General features: G+C 50.1%; 1 protein-coding gene across 1 annotated transcript; it reads left to right on the top strand.

Moving 5' to 3' along the window:
- Positions 1–5502: 5502 nt before the first annotated feature.
- LOC119295455 (transcription repressor OFP13-like) lies at positions 5503–6930 on the top strand. Its single transcript, XM_037573874.1, has one exon. The coding sequence runs from the start codon at positions 5674–5676 to the stop codon at positions 6730–6732; it is 1059 nt and encodes a 352-aa protein (XP_037429771.1). The 5' UTR covers positions 5503–5673; the 3' UTR covers positions 6733–6930.
- The last annotated feature ends 10412 nt before the right edge of the window (positions 6931–17342 follow it).

Genomic DNA, 17342 nt, shown 5'->3' with positions numbered 1-17342 from the left:
ACATCAACCTTGCCGCCCTTTCGATGATGTGTGAGTAGTTTACCACAGACCTACGGGTCCATAGTTAGTAGTTAGATGTCTTTCTCTCGCTCTCGCTCTCTCTCTCTCTCTCTCTCTCTCTCTCTCTCTCTTTGATCTTCAATACAATGTTCTCCTCGATGTTCTTGGAGTTCTATTCAATGTAATCACTTTTTGCGTTGTGTTTGTTGGGATTCAATGAATTGAGAGCTTATGATCAAATTATCCATGAATATTATTTGAGTCTTCTCTGAACTCTTTTATGCATGATAATTATATCTCTGTATTTCTCTCCGATCTATTGATTTGGTTTGGACAACTATTATTTGAGGTGCTTTGTGATGGGTTCGATTTTGCGGTGCTCAATCCCAGTGACTGAAAGGGACATGACACGTATTTGTATCCTTGCCATTAAGGATAAAAAGATCGGGTTTATTCATGCATGAGTTTACTTTATCTACATCATGTCATCTTGCCTAAGGTGTTACTCCGTCTTTATGAACTTAATACTCTAGATGCATGTTGGATAGCGGTTGATGTGTGGAGTAATAATAGTAGACGCAGGCAGGAGTCAGTTTACTCGTCTCGGACGTGATGCCTATATACATGATCATTGCCTTGGATATTGTCATGATTATTCGCTTTTCTATCAATTGCCGAATAGTAATTTGTTTACTCACCGTATGCTATTTTCAAGATAGAAGTCTCTAGTGAAAACTATGGCCCCCCGGGTCTACTTTTTATCATATAGTAAAATCAAAGATACGTTGCTGCATTTTTCTTTACTTATTTTATTTTTTGTTTTATCTATCTATCTATCACTACAAAACTTTAATCTTGCAAGTAATTGTCAAGGGATTGACAACCCCTTATTCGCGTTGGGTGCAAGTATTTGTTATTTTGTATGCAGATACTGCTAATGAGGTGTTGCGTGATTCTCCTAATGGATTGATAACCTTGGTTCTTAACTCAGGGAAATACTTATCTCTACTATACTGCATCATCCCCTCCTCTTCGGGTAAATTCCAACGCAGCACACAAGTAGCAGGAAGAATTTCTTGCGCCGTTGCCCGGCACACATCATCAACATCTATAAATTACCAACGCATAAACTTTCTTGTCCTTGCATTTACATTATTTGCTATTTTCCTCTCGTTTTCATCTCCCCACTTCTAAAAAGATTTTAGAAAAATACATGTTTGTTTTTTGTGTTTACTTTTTATCTTGTTTGCCTAGTCATGATGTCTTAAGAAAATACAAAATTATGTGATTTTTCCAACACTAATAATAATGATTTTATTAGTACTTCAATTGCTCCTCCCGTGACTAGTGCGGAGACTTGTGATACTAATATCGCTTTGTTAAATCTTCTTATGAAAGAATAATTTTCTGGTAGTCCTAATGAAGATATTGCATCCCATCTTAACACTTTTGTAGAATTGTGTCATATGAAAAAGAAAAAAATATGTGGATAATGATATTGTCAAATTAAAATTATTCCCCTTCTCATTGCGAGATTGCACTAAAATTTGGTTCTCATCTTTGCCACGAAATAGTATTGATTCTTGGGATAAGTGTAAAGATGCTTTTATTATCCAGTTTTTTTCTCCCGTGAAAATTATTTGTCTCAGAAATCAAATTATGAATTTCAAGCAACTTCATCATGAACATGTTGCCCAATCTTGGGAGAGGGTGGAATTAATGATTAGAAATTGCCCTACTCATGGTTTAAATTTATGGATGATCATACAAAAAATTTATGTGGGATTGAACTTTGTTTCTAGAAATGTTTTAGATTCCACCGTGGGTGATACTTTTATAGAAATTATGCTAGGAGAGGCTACCAAATTTCTTGATAATATTATGGCAAATTGTTCACAATGGTATACCGAAAGAACTCCTGCTAGTAAAAAGGTGAATTCGATTGAAGAAATTAGTACTTTGAGTGATAAATTTGATGCGCCTATGAAATAGGTTGCTAGTAAAAATGCTCCTATTGATCCTAATGGTTTGCCATTGTCCACTTTGATTGAGCAAAATAATGACCCCGTAGATGTGAATTTTGTCTCGCGAAACAATTTTAATAGCAATACTTATAGAGGTAATTTTAATCTTACGTCGTTTCCTGGAAATTCTCTAATAATTATGGCAATTTCTATGGTAATTCTTATAATAACAACAACAATAATAATAATAATAATAATAATAATAATAATAATAATAATAATAATAATAATAAGGGATAATTGGTTTATGCGCTTAGTTGTGTCCCACTCGACAGGATTGCCCCTAATTTCCAAAAGCCGGCGGTTCTGTCCAACCCACTTTGGTCGTCTTGTGCTTTTGCCCTTTGACCGTTTGACCGTCACTTTGAAAACTTCATAACTAATTCATACTAAGCCAGAAAAATGCAAATAAGATACCAAAATGTTCGAAAAAACATCACTTGTATGTCAATGTCACTTACATTCATGACAAAAGTGTTGGTAAGTGGCCATCCGAGTTTTAGCTCTTATCACACCACCATGAACAGTAAAATCTTAAAAAGTTCAAAAAAATCCAAAAAAATTGGTGTCAAAGAATGACAAATGTTTTAAGTGGTTGCCAAGTTTCAATAGGGAATGACATTTCTGGAAGTCATGGCAAAAAACAATCTATTTTGGAGTGTTGATTGTTTTTTTTGCCATGACTTCCAGAAATGTCATTACGTGATGAAACTTGGCAAGCACTTAAAATATTTGTCATTCTTTGACACCAATTGTTTTTGGATTTTTTTAACTTTTTAAGATTTTACTATTCATGGTGGTGTGATAAGAGCTAAAACTCGGATACACATTTACCAACACTTTTTTCATGAATGCAAGTGACATTGACATACATTGATGTTTCTCCGAACATTTTGGTATCTTATTTGCATTTTTCCGATTTAGCATTACTTAGTTATGAAGTTTTCAAAGTGATGGTCAAACGGTCAAAGGGCAAAAGCACAAGACGACTAAAGTGGGTTGGACAGAACCGCTGGCTTTTGGAAATTAGGGGCAATCCTGTCGTGTGGGACACAACTAGGAGCATAAAACCAATTATCCCATAATAATAATAATAATAATAATAATAATAATAGTAATAATAATAATAATAATAATAATAATAATAATAATAGGATGCCCTTTGATGTTGAAAGTAATGTTAAAGAATTTATTAATGCTCAAAAAGTTTTCAACACTAGATAGAAGGAAATTGAGTAAACTTGATGATATGTCTAGAAGTATGGATAGAATCGTTCGTGATGCGGAAAATCTCAAGTCTAAAATCTTGCCACCCAAGCTTGATATTAATGAATCAATTAAAAATCTTTATGTCTCCATAGATGAGAGTAAAGAAAGAACCAATAGGTTGAGGGCTAAGCAAGAATTCTTAGAAAAAGTGACTCCGCCCGGTTTTTATCGTAGTAATGATGGAGTTATTAAAATGATTGGTGTTAGACTCATTGAATCTTTATTTAGCAATGTAAGACTTGATGAAAAGGAGACTGAAGAAGAGTCAACTTTAGCCGGAATGCATTCCCATAGTTCGGAGGGTGAAAATCTAAAAGAAAAAAATCGATAAAAGTGGGTTTTGAGAGGTAAACAATGATGTGTCCACTCTTTTGGATTACAAAGACTTTAATTATGATAGTTGTTCTTTGATTGAATGTATTTGTTTATTGCAATCCATGTTAAATTCATCCTATGCTTATGAACAAAATGAAGATTTTACTAAGCATATTGTAGAAGCGATGGTGAAAGCTTCAGAAGAAAAGGTAGAATTGGAGGTTTCAACAGGAAAATCTCAACACATCTCACAAGTAGCGCCAACCGTTGCTTACGGTGGTGCGTACACGTTTGAAGGGGGGAGGCCAGGGAGGTTTTTACCCAACATTAGTGGCAACATGATCTTCAAATTGATCCACCTTCTCCCGTGACATGGACTTAGTGTCGGCCCCATAGGACTTCACTGCTGGCATTGTGTCGTTATACCTTTTTATTTGGACGCCGATAAGTGCCACACGTGTGGGGGTTAGGGAGACTGCTCACGTATTTTGTGTGGTGTATAAGAGGAACAGCCCACACACCTACGTGTGGGCAAAACAAGTAATGCCCACACACCTCTTTCCCCCTCCCATCCCTCTCACACGCGTGTGTGTGGGCGAAGTAGATAACGCCCACACGCCCCGTATGTCAGGCCTCGTACCTCGTGGTCCCGCACGCCACGCGTGACAGTCACCACGCGCCCGCAGTTGCCATGGTCCAGACCCTCGTCCATGTTCGTTTAACTGCAGTTGCCATGTCGCTGAACTACGGTTGCCATGTCGGACAACTACAGTTGCCATGTATGGTCTGGTCTACTGTAATTGCCATGATTTCAAAACTTTAGGAGTTGCCACATACTAACACTAGGCAGTTGAGAGAGTTGCCATGTGCTCACAAGCATGCTAGGGCAGTTGCCATGTAAAAAGGAAGAGTTACCATCTGCTTACGTGCACGTTAGAGCAGTTGTCATGTACCATGCAAAAACACATGGCAACTTGGTAAAGAGAGAGTTGTCATATGCTTACGTGCACACTAGAAAGTTGCCGTGTACCCTGCAAAACACATGGCAACTCGGGTAAAAAGAGAGTTGCCACCTGCTTATAAAGCACACTAGGGCAGTTGCCATGTGCGCTGCAAAACATATGGCAACTAGCAGCTTGGGTGTGAGAGAGAAGACGGACGTGTGGGTGAGATGGCAAATGCCCAAACACTAGCCTTTGTGCGTGCGTGGAAAGTGACGTGTGGGCGTACTGCTGAACGTTCACACACCAGCCCCTCCCGTGTGGTGAAACGGCCGTGTGGGCGACCGGGTGAACGCCCACACACCAGGTCAGTCCTACGTGGCACTAGAAACATGTCAAGATTCGTGCGCTCACGGACGGACGCGGATCCACGCGTGTGGGCAAGATGCAAACGCCCACACATGTGAGCGTTAAATTTCCGTTTTATTTTTGTTGAACATGTTTCTGTAGGCCGTGTGCATAGCTATCCAGAGACCGGATATCGCGTCATATATATGTTACACTTAATGCTACATTTTAATAAGTTAATAAAAGCGTCCTTTGTTGAAAAGATGTTTTTTGGATTTAAAATTGCACTACGTAGGTATTGGATAAAATGCTATGATCGAAAGGGCAGAGGATTCCTCAAATCAAAAGGGCAGAGGATTTTCAAAAATAAATTCCGCATTCCAAATTGGGAAGAGCTGACCTGCGTAACCACCGGTAGGATAAATAAACTGAAGCTAGCTGACACGGCATCAACTATCAGCTGTTGCATTGGCTTCCCGCTAAAAATAATAGTACGTATTTGTTGCATTAGCATCACACACTCTACAACTCTACGCAGAGAGTGAGACAGAGTAGATAAATACGGGCACATGATCCGCGGTCCCATCCCCATGTGTCGTCTCTCCCTCTCTTAATTGCAGCAGGTCTACTCTCTACCTCACGCTGCCCCCGTTTCCCTCCATTACCACGGCAGCTCTACTTTCTCTCTCTCCACCGTACAGCTCGCTCGAGCTCATCTCCTTCCTCAGTTCATTCGTCTCCCGGTAATCCGTTCGCTCAAACCGTGTAGGGTTCCAATGGGGAAGAAAGGCCTCACCTCCATCTTTTCCAAGCTCCCCGCCGGCGCCGACGAGCCTTCTCCGCCGTGGCCGTGGCCGTCGTGCCGGAATCCCCAGACGGCCTCCTTCCGTGAGGAAGACCGCCGCCGGCCCTGCAGAACCGCCGCCGCCGTCAGCAGGAGCCCCGCGGTTGCGGCGAGGCTCATCCACGGCGGCGCCGGGGAAATGTACAAGACGGTCAACTCCGTCTACCAGCTTGACTACATCTCCGCCGACGGCTCCTGCTTCGACGACGAGGAGGAGGCGGGGCAGGACGTGCTGGAGCTGGATGACGATGATGGTTTCTCGACGACGACCGCGTCGGAGGAGTGGTCTGAGGCGGTGATCCGCAGCCTCGGCCGCACGTCCACCGACCGCTTCTTCGTCGACCCTCCGGGCCCGGCGTCCAACTCCATCTTGGCGCTTTCGCCGGCGAAGCAGTCGGCGGCAGCACCAGCGGACGAGGCCGAGGAGAAGCCGCAATCGGAGCCGTTGGCGTCGACGTCGCTGGTGGAGGAGAGCGTGGCGGTGGCGGTGGACTCGGAGGACCCGTACGGGGACTTCCGGGCGTCCATGGAGGAGATGGTGGCCGCGCACGGGCTGCGCGGCTGGGAAGCGCTCGAGGAGCTCCTCGTGTGGTACCTCCGTATCAACGGCAAGCACAACCACGCACTCATCGTCGGCGCCTTCGTCGACCTCCTGGTCGGCCTTGCGGCCCCGCCAGCGTCGTCCTCTTCCGCCGCGCCAACCACCACCACCACAGCGACGACGATGACGACCACCAGCGCCAGCGGCGGCAGCGGGAGCACCGCCAGCACCAGCACGTCCAGCAGCACATGTGGCTGCGAGGGCGACGTCACTCCCGCCACCGCAACGACAGAGGAGCAATGCGGCGGCCGGAACGGCGACGCCTCGCGCTCGCCTGCTTCATCAAACCACAGCCTGCAGTGCAAGGACGAGGAGGAGGAGGAGGAGGAGGAGGACCTCGCCGGCGACAAGGCAGGTGACGATCTTAGCATCATGAGGAGTGCACACTAGCTTCTTGATTAGTTAACCGTCAAAATGTCATCGGTTATTCGAGATCTCGAGAGCACTACCACGGGCGGCCCTGTTTGATTAGCGGCCCACTTGGAACGCCAGAATTTCCCAAGAATTTGTGTTAGTTTCCACGAAATTCTCGTGAAATTTTCGCTTTCCAAACAATCGCACCAATTCATGTTTATTTGTTCACCTCTCCTTCAATTTTTAAAATGTGATGACACCACAATCATACGGAGTGTTTACAAACATTTCGGGGGCATCGTTGGAGCCTGGAGGGATACATTGGGATCCAATGTTTAGTACGTGAACAGAAAAAAAAAAACAGGAGTACTCCCACTGAAATCAATAGTCGTAAGCTTAAACAGCTATTCATCCATCCATCCATCAATTACTGCGAGTTACTACTATACTGATGAGGCACCGACCGCTGGTTAACGTAAATCAGAAATAAAGCTGCAGATTTCGGCGGTGCAAATACGCGCACAGCGACGTGCTGGTGGGCAGGGCAGGTCGATGCACAGACATATTTAATGTGTACAGCACCACAAGCCAATCAATTTGATCAATGTACACACATGCATGTGCCTGCGTACACATGCACGCTTGGCAGTAGGACTAACCACCACTACGTCTACGTGGTTATGTGATTAGACGAAGTACGTGTACCTAATTTCGGTGTTCTCTGTGGAACAAAAAAAAAACACAGAGTACGTGAACAGCAGAAAGCCGGTGCTAGTGGTACACGTAGTATTGATTAGCAGGCGAGACGAGAGGCCGACGTTGCGTCGATGACAGGTCGCCGTCGATCGTGGTGGTAGCGTGTGATGAGCCTGTGACTGATCGCACTGGGCCGGGCGGCGAGTTTGAATGCGGTCCATCTCTTCGGTGCCCCTCCCTGTATTCCGTGCGCCCCCATGCTTTCCTCCTCAAGATATAAATGAAGTGCTGGCAGTACTAGTATTCTGAAGGTCAGGATCTCAAAGTGCGTCCGGCTGCGAATTTCCGACAATTTCCTCTCTCTTACTTGTACCATTATCCGAGGATACCGCCGTGCAGTTAAAACTGCATTCAGTTTGGGGATCACATTATTATCTGCCTCAGTACGTCGTCGTCCTGAAAATGCACAGATCGTTTTTGAATCGAACTCAGTTGAATAGTGCTACTCCGAAACCCGCGCATGTTGGGGACGCCGAAATGGTCAAACAATAAGCCGCTCTTTGCTTTGCAATCGATCGATCCCCGTGCAGTGGACGGAAAAAGAGAGATTCTTCCCTGGATAACGCACGCTTCCACTGCACCGCAGGGCTTGTCACTACGTGGCGGAACCTTCTAAACCGTCTGTATCTGTGTATACACTTGTTAATCTTGGGTGATGCGTGCCCGCTTTTCTCTCATTTTAAGGTACCCGTCTAGCGCTTATTTTACGTTGTCCTAGACCGACTGAAATTTTCGTACTGGCGCTGCTAGTTCACTAGGCACTACTAGTATCTATGTAGGAATCAAGTTTCATAATAGCACTCCGTGGTGTACCACACTCCATTTCATAGAGATAGAATGCAATCAAAACAGTGGGCCGTGCTAGTGGTACTTCCGACTAGGCCATCGACCCTTTCCGTTCGAAAATATACCGGGGAGTAAAACTGTAATATTCGTCTCGGTCAAACAGATTGTGGACAGGGTAGAAGCACGCAGTACTGACGTTAGAGAAACCTAAGGTATGTTGTTCACATGAAATAATAAAACCGAAGTTGTAGTCGTGGTGGGGTAAGAGCCCGTTTGGGTCGGCCAGGCGGACACGAGCGTTCGCTTCCGCGTTTGGGTCGGCGCGTGCGTTCAACGCTGACGCGACCCATTTGAATGGCGTAAAAAAATTAAATTCATGTGTATTTAACATAAAAACAAAAGTTAATTAAACAGTAAAGCCGGCCACGAAGGCTGGCGGGAATCCATGCGTCCACATTAGCATTTAATAAAAATAAAAACAAATTAAAAAACTAGGCGCGCTGCCCTAGGCATCGTCGTCGTCGTCCTCGGGGTCCGTGCGGTCGATGAGCGTCGGCGCCGGACCGGCCCAGCCGAACGCCGTGTTCCAGAGGGTGGCCATGTCGGGCGCGGGTTGTGCCGGTGCTGGCAGTGCCGCCGCGGCCTGGTGCGCCTCCTCCTCGGCCTCGAACCGCTCGGCGTCGGGCTCGAGCATCTCGAGGTACTCGTCGTGGCGGCGCTCCTCAGCCACCCAGACCTGCCGCCAGTGCTCAAGGTACGCCGCCTCTTGCTCCGGCATGGCCCGCATCCAGACCGGCGGGGCCCTCATCCACTCACGCACTATTCTCGTCCAGGAGTAGCGCTCGATGGGCTCCGGCTCCGGCTGCGGCTCGGCTTTGGCGAGGCGGCGGGGAGGGGATGGCGGGGTCACCGGCGGAACCACGCAGTCGCCGGCCGCGGAGAGGGCCATGGCCGCCTCGTACCGAGCTTCTTCTTCTTCTGCCGCCTCCGCCCCGCGCCACTCGTCCTCCTCGCTCTCCCGTTAGACGGCCGCAAGGGCCGCCTGGTCTTCCTCCCGGACGATGAGCGGCGGCGGCGGCAAGCTGTGGTCGACCTCGCGCACCCGCGCCACCTCGCCTCCTCGTGCTCGAAGATGAACTAGCGCGCCCAGTTGGGCGACTCGAAGGCGTAAGCCTGGTCGCGGCGCTGCTCCGGCGTCAGGAGCGCCCCCCGGCGACGCACCTCCTCCGCGTGCGCCTTAGCCGACCGCGGCGCCACAGGCACTGGGATCCTCTCCGGATCCAGATGCCAGTCGTGCGGCAGGGTCAAGTCGGGGTATGGCAGAGGCACGCGGTGGCGCCAGTGCCACTCCGCCTGGTGCACGGGCACATTCACCCGCTGCCTCTGCCGGTGAGCCGTTGCAGGCGGAGGCGGGGTGAACTCTGCGGGGGAGGGGATAGCGGGGGCCTTGCCCTTCGACTTGCTGCGGCTGCCGGCGCCGGAGAAGAGCCCCATTTGGACGGCTAGGGTGGCTAGGGTTGGCTAGGGTTTGCTTGCCGGCGACGGGGGAGCGAGTGTGGCCTAGATGGGAACGGGAACTGGATGAGGACGGCCCCGCCACACGATTGGCTTACAAAAGGACGACTGCCTTCGCTGACGCGTGGGCCCAGGTTCATAAATTAAGCTGAACGGCGAGGTGGCGGATAGTTGGGCGACCGCCAGGTAGGGCCGCGGCGGACATCGAGAAGGCGCGTGTGGCGTCCGTTCCGCGTCCGCGCCGACGCATTTGGGGCGCAAATTTGGACCGCAAGTGTGTTGGCGCGGACGCGAAGCGGACACGTTCTGGGTTTGGGTTGCTGTGTTGGGCTTTCTCTTTTGTTCGCGCGGAGCCAAACGGACAGCGGCGGACGAAATGGATCCTCCGGTTGGAGTTGCTCTAAAATGGCGGTTAAAAACCGGGGAGCTGAATTAAGAGCATTTCCAGCCGCGCCCCTAACAGGCCCTCCCCAGGCGTTTTTTTCGTGCCGGCGCCGAAAAAACGGCCCATTCGCCCCCCAGAAGCCCGTTTTTCGGCGGCTCGGGCCGAAATTGGTGTCGGCGGACCCAAGCAGAACCCGGCGCCCTGGGGGGCGCCTGGAGCGCCGGCACAAGCGAAAAGGGGCGTGTGGGTCCGCCCTGTCGGCGAGTCGAGCGCCTCTTCCCGCCGTTTCTTCCCGCTTTCCCCCACTTCCCTTCCATTTGCCCCTTTCCTCCCGCCATTCTCCCTCCCGCTCGCCTCCCAGCCGGCCGCCATGCCACCGAAGAAGTACGTCGTCCCACGCGCCGTGGCAACCGCTACCGCCTCCGTCCCCCAGCCGAAGCAGAGGAAGCCGAGGGCGCCGTCGTCCAAGCCACCAGGCATGTCAAACGCCGATTGGAGGGTGGAAGTGCAGCGACGGGAGGCCGTCACCGCTGACCGGCGGAACAGGGCCCTCGCCCAGAAGGCCCGTGACAACGTGGCACGCGCGGCTGCGGGCGCCGCTGCCGCCGATCAGGCCGAGGCCGAGGCGGCTCGCGCGGGGATGATGAATCCCCCCGGCAACCATGCGCAGTACGCGCCCTGGGGGTCGCCGGGCTACGCGACGGGGACGCACACGGTGGGTTCAACCCGAACGTCGCTTTCCCCCATGTCCACCAGGCCTAGCGCACGCCCTCGCCCGCCTTCGCCGGCGTGCAGTACCCTCCATACAACTACTCGCCGCTCGCGTACGCGTCCTCCCCGACGCCCCTCTCCGCCATTGCGCGCTGCCCTTCTCTCACCTCGGCGGCGCCAATGAGACCATTGCTGACATGGACGACATCATCGCGGAAGGTTTGGCCGCGGCCGCCGCGTCTCCCGGGTTCATCATGGACGAGACGATGGATCTCAGCGGCGGCATGGACGGCGAGCTCGGCTACGTCTACGGCGATGAGGAGCAGGAGGAGGAGGACGAGGAGGACGAGGAGGAACCGGCGAGGGGGCGCAAGAAGAAGAAGGCGCCGGCCAGGCCAGAGCCGCGCATCAAGTGATCGTCCAAGGAGGATGAATGCCTCGCCGAAGCATGGAAAGTCGTCTGCCTCGACCCGACCACCGGCGCGAACCAGAGCATCAAGACATACTGGGCGCGCAACAAGGCCGAGTTTGACGAGCGCAAGCTCATCGACCCCTACTTCAAAGGCGTCTACATGCAGCGCGGGGCAAAAGCGATGGCGAACCATTGGGGACGTATCCAGGGGGTGCGCAACAAATGGCATGGGGTCGTCGAGGAGGTCGCCGGTCGCCCGGAGAGGGGCGCCAGCATTGAGGATCAGGTATGCCACGCCGGTCTCCCGCCTCTTTTCGCCGTTCACCCGCCAACTGTTTGTTCGTCCCCGCGCAGTTGCTGCGTATGTTCGGCCTATATCGGCAGGGCAACAACGACGCCGAGTTCAAGTTCCTCCACGTCTACAAGCGCATCGACAAGTGCGACAAGTGGGCGGAAGTCCGGCACACCCTCGAGAAGGCCAAGGAGACCTACAAGCCTGACGCGCCGGCTCCGGACGCGTCAGATGGGCGGCCGGACGGCAACAAAGGTGCCAAGAAGGGGAAACACGCCGACGCGGCGACAGCTCGCGTGCAGGAGTCCATCCAGCACTCCCTCGCAGACGCACAGGTTCGGGCCGCCCTTCGTGAAGAGAAGACTGAGGCGCGCTGGTCGGCGTTGATGTCGACCAGCGCCGTCAAGCTCGACCTACTCCGGACCAACGTCGCCGCGAAGAAGAGGAACACCGACCTGGCTTTCCTGCTGGGCGGGGCGGACATGCTCCAGAGCAGCGATGAGGCGGGCAAGGCGTGGTACAGAGCGCATGTCGGCCTCATCCTGGACCAGCTTCCCTCGGTGACGCCGCCCACGCCCACGTCGCCCACGCCCACGACGCCCAGGCACACGCCGCCGCCGCCGCCAAGCCCAACCGTTGATGCCGTCGAGACTGCCCGCAGCACAGAAGCCACGCCGCCAAGCACAGAGGCCCCGTCAAGCCCGCGCACGCCGACTCCGGCAACGCCGGAGGCCGACCTCGTCGCCTGATGCGCGCTTCCGTTCTTTCCTGCTTTTTTGTATGCCGAACATTTCATCCGGCCGCCGATCTAGGCCGCTTGATCGTCGGATTGTGGCGTCTATTTTGAACACGGAAATAACTATGTTTGAATTTTGCCGTGGCTGGGGAGGAGGGCGGCGGCTAGGGGCGTGACTGGGAGCTAGGCCAGCCCCAGGGGCCGAACTAGCGCCGGCTCGCCTCCAGACCGCGGTTTTTCTACGCTCTGGGAGGCCGAACGGCGGGAGATGCTCTAATAGGCTTGCGATAGAGTGCGCGCGCGAGAGGAGGATTTGCCTGGCCTGCATGCCTAGCCTACAACAGCATCGGGTTCAGGGCATTTGAGCCTTCCAAGGGCGGACATCGATCCACCACCATTTGTCCTTGTTGTTGGTGCATCCATCCATGAATTTCCTAGCACCGCACCCGGGCCGGCCCCTATTCCGGTGCCGCATTTAAGACCGCCAAGCTCAAAACGGAGGCTACTGTTACCACTACAAGGCCTCCGCCATGTGAGCGTGAAGCTCTACTCCTGGTACTACCGTGGATCTTGCGAGAAGGACATGCACACCAACGATTCAAAACTTGTGAGCAGAGAGAGTGAGTTCCACGCTTGAGTTGGAAGTCAATGCAACGATCTTGTCCAGTTAATGCGTTGATGGAATGGGGATTCGTAATTTATTACCATGATTAATTATTGGGGCCGGGCCGAGACGGTGGGCTGAACATGAATACTCTTTCTGTTTTCTCAGGCAAGCTGAACAGAACTCAACTATTCCTTCCGTCCAGAAGCATAGGGCGCCTAAGAAAAAGCTCTGCGATTTAGGCGGGTTGAGATTGAACGAGAGCGCGCGTAGGTTTCCCTCAAAAGCGAAACTGAATTTAGAAATTAATCCTGTCACTAGTGCTGGCCGTTTCGGCTAACCCATGCAAAGTAAAAATCCCACGTCGCACGCCCACCCGTAGAATTCGTTAGTCTAATCAGCGTCTGGCTATCGTGCATGCATTGGCTCTTTCCTTCTCTCACGAATGCTTTCACATAGAAGATTACTAGGAGGTGGACTGGAGGGAGATTAGGAGAAGGAGCGCGTCCTGGTGGAGCGAACGAAAAAAAACGAGACGGTTTACATAAACGAGGAGCATTTAATTAAATTACGTCTAACACTTTTGGAATTTTAGAATTATCTTAGGCGTCCTATGCACTTGGACGGAGGGAGTACCTTTTTTTTATTGACGATTACCACTACTCGTACTCTACAGTCTACACTAAACTACACTCTGGATGGGCCGAGAGCTAACGGGCCTAATGAACAAACCTTATCCCGCCCACGAAATCAATACAACCACGGAAGCAAAGAGAGCAGCCAGTTAAGGCCCAGTTTAAGAAACCGGTGCTTTTTTTGGGGGGGAAAACGGTGGTGCTTCTGGTTGGTACAGCGTCCATGCGCTGCTCGCTCTGGAAAACTAGCTATTCCCTGTTTTGACCAAGGATCGAATGGAAGCTACTGTGCAATCACTAGGGAGATCAATGGTCGGAGGACTACGCTTCATAGCTCTAGTTTTGCTCATGAACGTATAAAGGAGGCTACATCTTGGGCATAGGTCGCCGTGTCTGGCTTGGTCTCCCCTATGACCCTATCAGTATACCTGTAAACATGGTGATTTCTAACTAATAAAGAGCATGTGTTTGCCTAAAGAAAACTCTCCAGCAATCGCTCCTTTAACCGAACCGGCCAATGTAGACACCCCTTCAACCGATTTAGTGAAGCTTCCAGAAGCATCCTCATAGGTTTTCCCCACAATGCTATTCCTCGCTTTTCACTAGAGGTTCCTTCCTTTGCCGTTTTATTCCTTTTTGTTTTCATAATTTTATGTAAAAAATATGATTTTTGTCTGTTTTTTTCAAATTGTGCACATTTTAATAAATTATATAACTTTTTTAGAATTCATGAATGCTTTTCGAAAATTCTTTATCTTTTTATTAATTTGCGAATAATTTAAAAATCTGTAATTTGTTCTAAATTAATGAATATTCATTAAAATACACAAACATTTTGAAAATTCATTGCCGTTTTTAAATTTAATGAAGAGGCTTCAAATTTATGAATATGTTTTAATTTGTGAACATTTTTTGAAATATATATTTACTTATTTTGCAAAAGAAATAGGTAGTTGGCTTTTCTCATAAATAGGGGGTGGCTGTTTTTTCGACTAGAGCACGCAAAAGGAAGAAAAAGAGAGCAAAATCAAACAAGTATAGTTTCAGGCGCTAGCACCACATGGGCCAGCCCATAAAGGTGCCTTCAGGTGCTATAGTGGCGAACTGGCGCTGAAGCGGTATATAGGAGTTCTCGAGAAAATGATACACAAACAATCTGCAGTGTTATTATCCATGCCTGTTGGTCTGGGTGACCTTTATCAGAACCTTTGTATTTACATTTCACTGCGTTGGATGTTGTTGTATGGCTCACGCTATGATTGTTGGCTTTATTTACATACTTACTGTATAAGCATATGTCCTTCCTTTATAAAAATGATCCACCAAGATTAATATGGTGAACCACGCACGTACCTACGACCTTAAGTTACTTGTGACTGCGTTCACCACGATTCCACGAGAATTTCACTTATTGTCAAATTTACATGTGTTCTTTTTCATCTGCACTTTATACAGTTAGAAATACAAGGCCCCACTTCGGCATCTTAAGCCCCCGATAACCTTTGACATATTTTTATGAGCGCTGCTATGCTGCCGATGTTTTCTGGCCGATTCACGACGGACAGGCTGCCACCGCCATTAGATGCAGCTGGCCAGTGTCGTGGTTCTAAGTCTGACAGTAGAATAGGGGTAGTATAACGGAGCATGATCTATCGAGATGCATATGGGTGACACGGTGGTTTTAGCGAGTTCGGGCCTCTCACGGTGGAGATAACAACCCTATGTCTCGTGCTCCGGAGAGGCTTTGTTTTATCTGAGTATATATCCGGAGATTACAATGTATGTGAGAGAGAGGAACGGATCCCCATGCCTGAGCTAAGTCCTGAGACTAATGGTGAAGAAAGAGAGAGGTGGAAGAAGCCCCTTGTCTAGTGGTGGGGGGTGGCTTATATAGAGTGCGCCACCCCCTCACCTCCTATGTTATAAAGTGGGGTATGAATGCCATAATGCCAGCCCGCTATTAAGCCCTCACTATTAGAAAGATGATGATTGCCTTGCTGCCTGCTGGTCTTCGTATATCCGAGTGAGTCGTACGGTCGAGTGGTGAGCCGTCATCCGAGTGGATGGTATGTTGCTTGGTCGAGTGGATAGTATGCTGCTTGTCCGAGTGGATAGTGTGTCTGTATGAAATTGACCTGGACCCACATGTTGTGTGGGCCCCATGCTTCATGATATTTCGACCCTTCGTGGGCCTACCTGTTATGTATATCCCCAACATTAGCCCCCGAATCGATTGCGATTTTGCAGAACGAGTTGGTGTAAGACACAGTTTGGTCCGAGTGATTACAGAAATACTCGGTACATGTCGCTGCGCTTTCAGACAACCAAGGTTTGAACAAAATCTTAATGGATTCCGGCACCATGCTTCCCGACTAATCGAGGTAAGCGTCTGTGAGGAGCAACTTGGTGACATTCGTTCATCTCTCGGGAGAGGTTTAACTCGTGATCTGAGTATGGGCGTGTCATTAAATCCGTGCAACCAGATTGACACATGGACTGCTCTTTTAGAGAGATGCCATTCTTATCCCGGAGGAACGCCAATACGAGTCGGTTTCAGATCCACACTTGTGAGTTTCACGCTTTGAGTCCTAGAAGAAGGTTCAAAACAGGTCCATGGAGGAGCGTTAAACTCGCCTTATAGAATTTTTTGGAGTGATTTGGAGCTGGGCCTACATCGAGTAACTGATTACTCGGAATTTCTTCACGCCTGGAACGTGTCTTTTTTGTTGTTTGGCCGTCACTCGGGTTGGGCGAACCGTTCCGAGTGGATACCATTCCAGTGGGGGCACGCTGAGTGCACCCACTGGGTGTAGTCCCCGAGACTGCTGTCGACTGCGGGCAGTCGGCGGGAGTCTTAGAGCCTGTCTTTTTGTTGTTGTTTGGCCGTCACTCGGGTTGGGCGGACTGTTCCGAGTGGATACCATTCCAGTGGGGGCACGCTGAGTGCACCCACTGGGTGTAGTCCCCGAGACTGCTGTCGACTGCGGGCAGTCGGCGGGAGTATGAGAGAACTAAAACTCTTCTTAGCTGGTACTGATCAAACTTGTTCTTCTTTGACTCGGAGGTCGAGTAATACTGGAGATAGGTTTGCATCGAGCAAAATGTTTCTTTCTGAGTCCTCTTCCAGTGGGGGCACGCTGAGTGCACCCACTGGGTGTAGTCCCCGAGCCTCTGTCGGACTAGATGAGTCTGGCAGAGGGTTTAAGTCTCTCGGTAAACCTCCATGCAGTTGGCATGGCAAATATCTTTGTCTGGAATTGAATCAATCGGATGGATGCGTAACGAGGTGGTTGTACGAACGATGAGTAAGGTCGCCTGTACGATTCAGCGATGGCGCTTCATTTTTACCCTTTTGCATGAAAAGGGGTACTTATCCAAGTGGACGTGCTTCACTTATAGATCTTCGGCGAACCGAGCATGTATGGTCAGAAGAATATCTTGATGTGATCAATAGGTTGACCAAATGGGCGTAACCCCTGAGGGTGACATGGCCAACTGCCGCGCGTAGCCCCCGAGTGATGCTCGAAGGAGGTAAGCTTGCTACAGAGTGTGATATGAGGTTTGACCATATGAGTAACTTAGCCGTTCCCGTGCTGGGGGTGTAGAGGTAAAGACATGTCCAACTGATGGTGACGCGCGGGGCGGCCGAGGGGCGAGGACGTGTATGACCGAGTGGCGATGCGCGGGGCGGCCGAGGGGCGAGGACGTGTCAAAACCGAGTGGCGCCGCGCGGGGCGGGCGAGTGGTGAAGACGTGCAGAACCAAGTGGAGACGCGCGGGGCGGACGAGTGATGAAGACATGCGCAACCGAGTG

The sequence above is a fragment of the Triticum dicoccoides genome, chromosome 4B, assembly GCF_002162155.2.
Source record: "Triticum dicoccoides isolate Atlit2015 ecotype Zavitan chromosome 4B, WEW_v2.0, whole genome shotgun sequence".
NCBI lineage: Eukaryota > Viridiplantae > Streptophyta > Magnoliopsida > Poales > Poaceae > Triticum > Triticum dicoccoides.
The sequence above is the reverse complement of the archived record's forward strand: the minus strand, read 5'-3'. Positions and strand labels throughout refer to the sequence as shown.

Coding starts and splice junctions, on each gene's coding strand:
- LOC119295455 (XM_037573874.1), top strand. CDS start 5,674: ATGGGGAAGAAAGGCCTCACCTCCATCTTTTCCAAGCTCCCCGCCGGC.